Source organism: Gekko japonicus, unplaced genomic scaffold (assembly GCF_001447785.1).
Source record: "Gekko japonicus isolate JY-2015 unplaced genomic scaffold, Gekko_japonicus_V1.1 scaffold745, whole genome shotgun sequence".
In the NCBI taxonomy this organism is placed as follows: domain Eukaryota; kingdom Metazoa; phylum Chordata; class Lepidosauria; order Squamata; family Gekkonidae; genus Gekko; species Gekko japonicus.
The window spans coordinates 198,653-210,292 of NW_015164690.1; the positions used below are offsets into that span (position 1 = coordinate 198,653).

Below are 11,640 nucleotides of genomic sequence, written 5' to 3' on the forward strand. Positions count from 1 at the left end.
CTCATTAGCATATGCCACACCCCCTGACATCAGGGGCCCAGCGGTGGACCTGCAAGGCCAGCGGGAGTGCGAGGAAGCCCCGCCAAGGCCCTCCCTGGCCCCAGGCAGGCAGGGGTGGGGAGAGGCGGGGAGGAAGCAACTTACTCTCCCTCTTCTCCTGTCTCCTCCTGGCTGAATGAGGGCCGGAAGCGGGGCGGCCAGAAGCAGGGGGCGGGGCTTCGTTGTGTGCCCCGCCCCCACACCTCACCCGGGGGAACGGCGATCCCCTGTGTTCCCCCCGAATCGACCTCTGATGACAGCCCATTAAGGCTGTTCACCTATCAGCTTCCCAAAGTACCTTCCGTCCTCAGCAAGGCGTTCTCCAGGTACTCATCCCCGGAGATCGGGCGTCCATCCAACTCCAGCTGAAGGGTTAAATCACGCACAGCCCAGATAAAAGTTGGGAAGAAACAGATGAAGTCATCAGGAATCTCATCATCTTCCTCACAGTTCTGCCTGCCCGAGGCCTTAACTTTGATAAGCTCAGTCAGTTTTGTCACGTGGCTGGAACTGAGCTAAGGAAATGAAGATACAGTTCCCCCAGAACGACCCAATAACTTTTCAACTGTCCCACATCTCTAATGAGAATCTAACGTCTTACTTTCATTTCTACTAAGTGTAACAGTGGCAACTTTCCACGGGAGAAAAGACACCCCAAAACCTAGCAGAACCTCTGAACCTCCTAACAGCACTGCACTCCAATAGCTAGGCTTGGCATGAGAGGTGACCTGCTTAGGAGACTAAGGTCGAATCTGCATTTATATTTCCCACCGGTATCCCAGCCTTCTGACTCCGTCTTCAAAAAGGCTGTCTACATTTGGTTTCATTTTCACACTTCAAGAGTGCTAGAATACCTTTGCACGTCTGCATATGTTTATCGTCCTTTCGTGGCGGCTCCTCTGTCATTGCACCTCCACACTGCTTTAAAAGAATCTTCTCCCAAACAACATTCAAACAATCATAGAGAAAGACAGTGTCACAGCAGCATGAAACTGATTTAAGAATGCAAATGCAGATTCGACCCAAGATCGGTAATGTACCACTCCAAAACCTCCCCATTCCCTCCTATTTGTCCACTAGCCTTCTTGTAGCAGCCAAGTCATCGATTGCCTCCACATGGAAATCCAGCCAAACTCCCACACGTTCCTGCTGGTTTCAAAAAGTCTGGGACCTTTTCATCCCGGAAAAGATCACAGATCGCTTGCAACTATCGGAGTTCTTTCCCAAATCCTCCAATTTCACAGAGAATTTATTTATGGAATTTATTGCTAACACAAATTTACAACCTCATAATCCGATTGATCTAAAACCGCTCTATCTTTAAATCTGAAAACTCTGAGATCCGCGCTATACTACTCCCAAATTAAGACTATAGTCCTCTTAATGGTTTCAACATTGCCTAAAGCACAGACAACAAAATAGATGAGATGTTATTCACTTCCATAATTATCTGCTATGTACTTTGTACCTTATAGACTTCAGTACTATACTTTGATGTTACTGCTATATTATGTTTGACAACACATTGATAATAAAAGTTAAATTACTATGTGTGTATGTATTTAAATTCTGCTATTTTTCTAAAATAAATTTATTCTCTTTTAATGTTGGCCTGGTTCTTGGCTCCATAAAAGTGTTTAAAGGGACAGATCTCTGTAAACACTGGTACCCAGATCTCACTTACTACTCCACCTCTCACGGAGGCCTGCCATTTAGCTAAATTCCCCCAAGAAACTGAAGGCAGCAATTCAGCTTCTTAAATCTAAGCTGGTGTCAGCTAAACTGCCAATATTGTGGTGTGTGTTTCCCTTTCATGTGCATTCTTTCCCTTGCGCTTAATTGCCTCTTTGCTGCAACGCATATCTCTCAAGGCCGCTGGAGGAGTTGCTGTGTCTCTGCACAGAATGAGTCGTGGGAAGCTTTTTACCTTGTTTTGCTTTTGAAGCCGTTAGTTCTCAACCTAATGCCCGCGCGCGGGAACCCCTGTAATTGGGTACTACGTGGGGGTGTGTGTATACGAATGCCCTATAACCAATTATGCGCACAGATTGCCCGCCATTCCTAACAGTGTTCATGTTACTTCATCTATAGCTTTTTCAATAAAAGTAAAACCTTCCTGGAAGCGTGTACTTCATTGTTTTGCTGTGGGTCCTGACAGCTGGCAGGGGTAACATAAGCCATTGCTTGGTTGTCTGTAATACCTACATTTCACCTCTTCTTATTCCACATTTTGAACAAGTTTAGGAATCACACACACAATTATTGTCAGACCCCTGTGTTTCATTAACTCTGGTTCTTCCAGCAAAGCAGGAGAGCTAGAGGAGATCCGGATGCCTGAATTCCTCCCCCCCCCCAAAAGGATACTGTAGTTTCTCCAAAGCAAACTGGTCAATGGTGCCCATGCTGTTATACACAAAGGTGCTGCTAAGCAGAACGGAGAGGGCAAACACCCACGAGTCGTTCTGAACATTGCTCTGCAGGGAGAGGATGCAGATGCTTAGCACAAAACATTGGGGCTGTCTTCCATCAAACAAGGAACATTGCTCTGCAGGGAGAGGGTGCAGATGCTTAGCACAAAACATTGGGGCTGTCTTCCATCAAACAAGGAATGGGGAACTTTGTTGTCACTGCCATAGTCTGGAGTGATTTCCAAGATACTCCCAACCCCTTAAGGGCAGTCTGGTGTAGTTTCCTGCGAGTGAAGCCTCCACAGTGGCCTTCCCTTGTCGCTATTTCCCTCATACCGATTTACCTTCTCCACATCGCCCAGTCCTTCCGTGTCCAATAGCACCAGGGTATGGTCAGGCTTTCTGGGGTGAGGACGACACCACATCCAGATGCCCTTGGTGTTTTTGCTTGTACTGTGGCACCCAGAGAAAATCCTGGGAGAGGGGGCAGAGAAGACAAGAACCGTGTGGTTCTACCATTTCCCTGTTACGGTATATCGGTAAATGAAACCTGCATTCAACTGGAATACACACACACTTCTGGTTGTTCTCAGAAACCTTCCCCGGTCCCACAAACCATAATTTTATTGAGACACGTGATAAGACAATGCAATCTTCACAATTTAACATTCTGCCCCCACAGACTTGTTCTGCTTTGGAATGCTCATCTCTGTTCTGAGGCAAACTTCATACCTCAGGTTTACACCAACAGATCTGGAAACAGCTCATTTTCATGTTTCTTTCATAGTCAGTGCATTTTGGGATTTATTTATTTATGGGATTTTTTATTCCGCCCTCCCCAAACAGGCTCAGGGCGGATCACAACAAATCGAGTCAAAGACTTGTTATAATAAAATCACATGAAAATCATGAAAACATGACGTAGCAAATTTCAGTTTTCTGGGAGGCCCGGAAGCACTTAAATGGCCTGGGCCTACAATTCATTCTCCGTTTTGAGGGAAATGATATACACACATCTCGTTTTCACACTGCTCTATAAATCAGAATGCCTTGGACTATGGGAGTACCAAATTTTAGCCTTCTGCCTGTTGCTGAAGTACCTTAACTGTTTCGATAACCCTATGTTTGAGGCCCAAGGCTACACACAAGGTTATCTGGTTAGATGTACCCTCCAGCATAGAAAGAGGATTCGCACAGAGCCTCTAAAGACTCTAAAGAGTTGGGGGAAATAGTCAAAATCCTCCCTTCTTCTTGACCCCTAGAAGGAAATCACCTGAATAGATTAACCAATCAATACCATTTACTTTCACAGGCTATTCTTGCATTGGCTGTCTGCCAGGTTTCCCTTCCAGGTCAGTCTAAACAATAGTACATAAAGGTAAACAGATTAACCCTATAATGACTGGATTAGACCTTGCAACTCATACATTTCCAACATAAAGTACAGGGAACACAGGATCGTCTGAGCTATTCCTACAGTGAGGGAAATAAGTGTTCATGATAGAGGCATTGCCAAAGGTGCCAAAATCTCTGTCACTTAGCCGAACATGAATATATCCCACAATCTCACCTCCTTTATCTTTTCCTGCCAGCTCATTCATGAGGTGAGACTTGCCAGTATGGGACAGTCCCACAATGGCCACCACTACCACTGGCTGGTTGATTCTCTGCAAGAGCTGTAGGGCTTCCTGGTTGACCTGCAGTTTCTCACCCGGGTTGTTCTCTATTAAACACATCGGTTCCACCACGTTGTTTGGTTGAACCATTCTAGGAGCAGTCCAGGAGGAAGATGGTGGAGGAACCTGTAGAAACAAAACCAGTGTTCTGTAAACAGAAGGGTGCTAGGTTGACGCTTCACAGACACTAGAGTACCGTGTTTCCCCGAAAGTAAGACATCCCCCCAAAATAAGACCTACTTAGTTTTGCCTCACTGAAATATAAGACATCCCCCGAAAATAAGACCTCCTTGATAATAAGGCCTCCCCTGAACATAAGGCCTCCCTGATAATAAGGCCTCCCGAAGCTACCATAACTCTGGACTCTGGGCCATAGCGGCGGGCGCCGCCGCGCAGCTCACTGTTGGCCGCAGCACAGCTGGAGCAGACAGGAAGTGCAAGGTCTCTTTTAATCAGAGAGCCCACGCCGCTGCCAGGACAAGCTGCCGCCTGCTGTACCGTATTCTTCTTCATGGAAAAATAAGATATCCCCTGAAAATAAGACCTAGCGCATCTTTGGGAGCAAAAATTAATATAAGACACTGTCTTATTTTCGAGGAAACATGGTATCTGCAAGACTTGTACGGTCTCAAGACAACCCAAATCAGCGAGCAAGGGGATCACAACCAAATGAAGAAAGATGACTTGAATGCCATGGCACAAAAATGAAATGGGCTGTTACTGGGATGGCAGGCGTCGGGGTGGTGGGGAATGTCTTACTGGGTAAAAGTCAGCAAGAATTGCTGCCCATACGATCTTCCAGCTTGGCCCATCATTCAGTGTTGAATGATTGCTCAGAATAATTGCTGCCCATACTGTCTTCAAGCTTGGCCTACCATTTAGTGTTGAATGGTTGGTCACAAGACATGGTTCCCATACTACCTTCCAGCTTGGCCAACCAGGCAACACCAGTCTCTGAAGATCCCTGCCTTGACACAAGGTCTACCTTTACCGCCATGAAGGACACCATGGCTCAGTGGGTACTTTAGTTTGGAAAGAGTCATTGGACCCATGTGGTTCCTGTCTTGCGGTCTGTTTTGCAGAGGTTCTGTAGAGAAAGCTCCCTGCTGCAGCTCAGTCATACAGTAAAAGGTAAAGGTAAAGGTTCCCTTGCTCGAAAGTCAGTCGAGTCCGACTCTAGGGTTGCGGTGCTCATCTCCGTTTCAAAGCCGAAGAGCCAGCGCTGTCCGAAGACGTTTCCATGGCCATGTGGCCGGCATGGCTAAACACCAAGGCGCACGGAACGCTGTTCCCTTCCCACCGAAGTGGTACCTATTTATCTACTTGCAATTTCTTGCTTTCGAACTGCTAGGTTGGCAGGAGCTGGAACTAGAGACGGGAGCTCACTCCGTCATGCGGCACACTCGGGTCTCGAACTGCTGAACTACTGACCTTCCACAGCCTGCAGTTCAGCGTCTTAACCACTTGAGCCACCGCAGTTCCTAGTCATACAGTACATGCCTTCAATTCATAAGACTCCAGATTCGATTCCTGGCATCTCCATTTACAGGTTCTCGGGGACACTTTTAAGGCCAACAATGTTTTACTCTAGGTAGGGTATAAGCTTTCGTGTGCATGCACACTTCTCCAGATACCAAATGTGCATGCACCCAAAGGCTTATACCCAGAATAAGTCTTCGTTGTTCTTAAAGGTGCCACTGGACTCAAACATTGTTCTACTGCTTCAGACCAACATGGCTACACACGTGAATCTAGGTTCTCAGGGAGGGAGACTAGGAAGTCTTACATTATGCACATGAGATTCCTCTTTCTTGGCACAAAGATCATGGGCAAAGGGTCACCTACTAAATTACTTTGGGACAATCCAGAGCAAGGTGAGGAATAGAAATGCAGTGATCCTAGAGGGCAGTGGCTTCGTTAAAGCCTTCTCTCCCATCGACGAATATCGTTGCCGAATGTCCGTCCAATTCGTAACAGGAGGAGGCTTTCGCTTGCGAATCCTTGCAGGGCAGACATCACTTACCCTGGGTTCTTGCACTGGCACCTGGGGGGCCCTAGGAATCTTTTTCCTCTTCGGGGTTGTCCGGGGAAAATTCATCTCAGGATCAATCATGGGCTCATTGGAATTCTCGTAATTTTCCTGTTGGAAGGGGGAAAAAATTGTTTGGCTTCCCGATCCTATCTCCCTGCTTATTTTTAATGGAGGCTGTGTTGTTATCAAGGGTAATTTCCTCCAGGAGCGCACAGGAGCGGAGCTTTGGCGGTAAAGAGCCCAGGGGGCAGGCACATGCAACAAGCCCCACCCCCCTGCTCCCAGCAGCCCCGGGCCATGAGGAGCAAGAAGTAGCCAGGTAATCTGCAGAGCCCCCCCCCCCGATCAAAAAGAGTGCAGTGGCGCCTTTAAGACCAAGTTTTATTCAGGTACAAGCTCTCCCTCCTCTGCGAGGACAGATCTACACGTTCCCCCCCCCCAATAGCTAGCAATCCAAAACAGTCCAGTGGAGCTTGAGCGGTGGGTGTTGCCTTCTGACACACTTCCAGTGATGTCAGGGGGTGTGGCATATGCGAATAAGTTGTGCTAATGAGCTCTGCTAATGAGCTCCTGCACCTCTTTTTCTACAAAATGACCCCTGGTTGTTATACATGTAAGCCTTGTAAAAATATTTATTAATTAAAAAATGCATAGTGGCCCCTAGCCTGGAAATACTGCCCTCAGATGGAGGCACTTCCTACAGAGAGCCTGGGAATAAGCGGGTGAATTCCAAGAGGGAGAAGCAGGGGAAGAAGGAGCTGAGGGTGTGGAGAATTTCTAAAGAAGAAGCTCCTGAGGAGAAACGACTGTGGAGACAGAGAAAGGCAGTTGGCGGGTGGCCATCTTCTGGAGCGAGCCTTAGATCCTGATATCACTTACCCTAGGCTCTTATACCAGGCACCGGGAGATACATTTTGGTGTAGTGGTTAAGTGCGCGGACTCGAATCTGGGAGAACTGGGTTTGATTCCCCCCTCCTCCGCATGCACCTGCTGGGTGACCTTGGGTAAGCCATAGTTCTGGCACAGCTGTTTTCGAAAAAGAGCAGTTTCTGTCAAGAGCTCTCTCAGCTCCACCTACCTCACAGGGTGTCTGTTGTGGGGAGGGGAAGGGAAAGGAGTTTGTAAGCCACTCTGAGACTCCTCTGGGTAGTGAAGGGTGGGGTCTAAATCCAATCTCTTCTTCTCTTCTTCTTCTTCTCCTCTTCTTCCTCTTTGGAGCTGCCCAGGGAGCTTCCTGTTGGAAGAAGAAAAAAAATTGGTTTGGCTTCCCAATCCTATCTCCTCCGAAGGGCATTTCCTGATATTTCCAACAGAGGCTGTTGTTCCACATGTCAGCCTTGTAAAAATATTCTATTTTTAATTAAAAAGCATGTTACATGTTTTCACCTGCGTGGTGGGGCCTGGCCTGGAAAGACTGCCCTCTAGATGGAGGCACTTCCTACAGAGAATATGGGGGGAAAGGGGTGAACTCCAAGAGGGAGAAGCAAGGGGAGAAGAAGCTGAGGTGTTTGCCTCCGGAGGGTGTGGAGAATTTCTTTTAAAAAAGAAGCTCCTGTGGAGAAAAGACTGGAGATGGAGAAGGGCAGTTGGCTGGAGTGAGGGGGCCTTAGATCCTGAAAAAGTGTGGCTTCTCGGTGACCATAAGAACAGAAGCTGAGGTGTTTGCCTCTGGAGGATGTGGAGAATTTCTTTTAAAAAAGAAGCTCCTGAGGAGAAAAGACGGTGGAAACAAGGTGAGTGAGCCTTCAGCCCTCAGAGAGTATGGCTTCTTGGTGACTGTGAGGAAAAGTGGTTTGAGACTGTCTTCTCTTTTTACCCTAAACTTTAGACTATTCATTATAATTTTTATTCGTACCGTTTGTTAAAGCTCCCAGTCTGAATCAATTGTCTCCCTCGCCGTTCAATAGATATTATTTGTTTAAGCGTGTTCAGGCTTCGAATGGGGCATCCATATTTCTGTGACTGCTAACCTGGCCCTTTTAATACTAAAAGGGTTACATTTTGGGGAGCTCGTCTGGAATTCAGCATCACAGGACTGTGGCCCTGTTCAGTGCCTGAAGCTAGACTCCTGATGGAATCAGAACAGGCTGCATTATAACAGGGTATACGGTATAATCTGGTGGCACGTTGATTAGAAGACTGGTGTAAGGGGATGTTGTGTATAACTTAAGAAATCTTTTCTGGTCACAGGCAATGTTCCCTCTAAGCCGTGGAAATTCTACTTTGTGAGCTACTGGCATTAAAATTGTGAGCGAGTGATTTGGCTATTGCATAAATTAGTTTGCTCTGGAGTCATCCTTTCTGAGCTAAGACAGAAATCTGTGAGCTGGAGGCCAAAAAACTGTGAGCTAGCTCACACTAACTCAGCTTAGAGGGAACACTGGACTCACAGGAATACTAGAGGGGCACAAAGAAGGGAGAGTGCAGAGTGTTGTACAGGCTTTTGAGGGTGTGAGGGATACACACACAATACCTAAATATCTACTGTGTGCCGCAAGTGCATATCTGACAATATCGTTCATGCAAGACAAAGATGTGCAAGTCATGATTTTTTAAAATGGCTGAATGCCTCATGTGGGCCTCCCCCCCAGAGTGCCTGTCTCCAGGAGGCACATTTCCATGGCCATTCTTTGTAAAGCATCCCAGGCAAGGCCATAAAAGCGGGTCAAAACAGCACAGAGAACTACCCCAGCCCCCAAAACACCACCTCCTGAACCAGATGGAACTCCAGGGGGAGCCTCAGCCCCACCAGTGGGGTCAGGGAACCTTGGTTCAACAAGGTTTTAAAAAGACCCAGTAAATATTTCTGGCTTGGCCACACCCAGACCCAAACTCTTCCCATCCATACCAGATAGAATGCTGCAACCATTCATACCAGATAGAATGCTTGGGGATCAAAACTCTCATTCACAATGATTGGTTCGTTCAAAGACAACACATCTGCAAATCGTTCCAGCACGGCAGACCAATCTGAAAAAAAACAACACATCACCATCAGAATGTTAAGTACCAGTGGATCTCTGGAAATTCCCCTTAACGTTCTGATTTTAACCTACTGCTCCAATGCCAGGTTGCCAAATGATCAGAAAAAAACAGAGTCCAGTCTGCTCTTCTGCTTTTAACGGCAGCTTGAGCTGAAGGAATCAACAGGTGATACTTTGCGTGGTGTGGCAATAAGCCGTATTGTCCACAAATGCCTGAACATCAAGTTGCTGTTGCACAGAAGCATGATAAAGATCTACGTGTGTGTGAAGACATATGAAGCTGCCTTATACTGAATCAGACCATCAGTCCACCAAGGTCAGTACTGCCTATGCAGACTGGCAGTGGCTCTCCAGGGTCTCTGTAGGAGGTCTTTCACATTAGCTACTGCTAGAGATGTAGCATTTCCGGAAATTTTGAAGCTCAGAAAAAAACAAAAACAAAACTGAAACCTTTTTATTTTCTTCTGACAATAGCACCGCCTAAAGGAAGAAATGCATCTTGTTCTTGCATTGGAGAGTTCAGTTTGTAACCTAGGACTTGCTTGTCCCCAGTGCACAGAAATTAGATCAATCTGATACCATATATATATATTTTAGAAATGATTTGGAAAATGTTTGAACACCTTGTTTTAAAATATTTTATTCATCATGTTAAAATAAAACGTTTTATAATCAATTTTTTTTCTTTTATTTTTTCAATTTTTCCAATTTTTCGGAAAAAAACAAAAAAGGCTTCGGGGAAAAAACTGGGGTTTTTTCCGAATTTTCCCCTTTTTTTCCCGGGCCTTCACATCTCTAGCTACTGCTTGATCCATTTTAAGTGGAGATGCCGAGGACTGAACCTGGGAGAACCTCCTGCATTCAAGGAAGAGGCTCTTCCGCTGACCCAAAGTCCTTCCCCAAGGCCAGGGCAGTAGAAATTATTCTTCAGCTAGTGCAGCCAAGTGGCTTGAGCCAGTTTGAATAATCAATCAGAACCTTTATTGGCATATCGACCAGTGTTCCCTCTAAGCTGAGTTAGTGTGAGCCAGCTCACAGTTTTTTAGCCTCCGGCTCACACATTTTTGCCTTTGCTCAGGAAGGAGGGCTCTAGAGCAAACTAATTGATGCAGTAGCCAAATTGTTTGCTCACAACTTTAATGCCGGTAGCTCACAAAGTAGAATTTTTGCTCACAAGACTTCACAGCTTAGAGGGAACATTGATATTGACCGAACATACAGCAGGGAGACAAGGATACGTCCTTTACCCTTGCAACTGAAGCAATCTTCTCCTCTTAATAGCACAACAGAGAAATTTAGCTACAGATTCTATGATCTCAGGATTATGGGAAGATAATAATGAAACGATCTTATAGTCATCAGATTGCCCTACTTGACTCTGATAAAGAGATTCTAGAAAAACAGCACGAATGTCACAGTAAAAGGAACAATACAGGAGAACATGTTCGATACTTGCAATCTCTCCCAGGCCACAGGCACAAAACCTAGACGAGTATGGGATTTTTCTTGAACCTCCCGTAAAATACAGCAAAAGGGAGAACATTAAAACAAGCTAACATGAATGCTCTTCGCAGATCAGGGGTTGTCAGACGAGCAAAATATTCAGGCAAAGAACCGTTAGAGGACATCCCCCACCTCAGAGGCGAGCACCTACCAGAGGCAAGACTTCTAGATTCCTGCATTTCAATATCAACAAGTCTCTCCTTAATGCCTGAGCCAGTCCTAAAGAAGAGGGGAAACATCTGAAAAATATCTGGTACAAAAAGTATCCTCACCCTTCCCATTCGAAAATCTACTTCCAGGTGAGTTCTTGGGCCTCTGGTTCAGGATGTAATCTTTAAACGAACAAAGCCGAGCCTGGAACATGGGGTGCAGAATGTCTGAAGAGACAACCTCCCCGTCCTTTCCATCCGCATGTGGGGAGCAGAAACAAAACACTTTCTGGGAGGGGAAGAGGGTCTGGATACAGCTGATGGTTGTGTTCTCTGAGGCTGAAACTGAAAATATATAAGAACAGAAACCTATCATGAAATGCTAAAAAAAAAAAAATCTTGACGATTTATGCCAACAATCCCCTTTTCTGCCTTCTTCCCACTTTCCAAATCAAGCCCAAGCTGTTGTATCTTTAAGACTTCCAAGCAGACCCCTTTCCCAAAGAACCCTGGGAGCCGTAGTTCTGGGAGAGAGAATTCTTAACACCTTCACTGAACTATAATTCCCAGGATTCTCTGGGGAAGACCACAGCTAAACTGGTTTTTAAAAACTGACTTCGGCTATTCCACATTCTCATTTTCCTCGCTTGTAAGTTCTTGTTTCTTAGAGGGTGTTTCTGTTCCACACTTGTTTTGCTCCCTCTAGTGGTCAGTTCTATATTACACTGGTTAATGTCCAGCATACCTCCCATCAGATTAAAACTGCAGGTTTTTATGCCGGACACAGGGCTAGGACTGGTAGACCACCCAAAAAAAAGGGAGAGAAGAGACTAAAATGGCAGGGAAAGA

At 46.0% G+C, this 11,640-nt stretch overlaps 1 protein-coding gene and 1 pseudogene across 1 annotated transcript in view; both read right to left on the minus strand.

The window, feature by feature from the left end:
* The window catches only part of LOC107108857, an 18,737-nt pseudogene extending 14,524 nt beyond the window's left edge, over positions 1 to 4,213 (minus strand).
* A 1-nt stretch (position 4,214) lies between these two features.
* LOC107108858 (guanylate-binding protein 6-like) overlaps positions 4,215 to 11,640 on the minus strand; it is a 26,799-nt gene continuing 19,373 nt past the window's right edge. The window contains exons 5-9 of the mRNA XM_015409381.1: positions 10,915 to 11,136; positions 9,031 to 9,125; positions 7,318 to 7,389; positions 6,147 to 6,263; positions 4,215 to 4,271 (exon numbers count right to left, since the gene is read on the minus strand). Coding sequence (XP_015264867.1) covers positions 4,215 to 4,271; positions 6,147 to 6,263; positions 7,318 to 7,389; positions 9,031 to 9,125; positions 10,915 to 11,136 — 563 coding nt within the window. The remainder of the gene's footprint in view (positions 4,272 to 6,146; positions 6,264 to 7,317; positions 7,390 to 9,030; positions 9,126 to 10,914; positions 11,137 to 11,640) is intronic.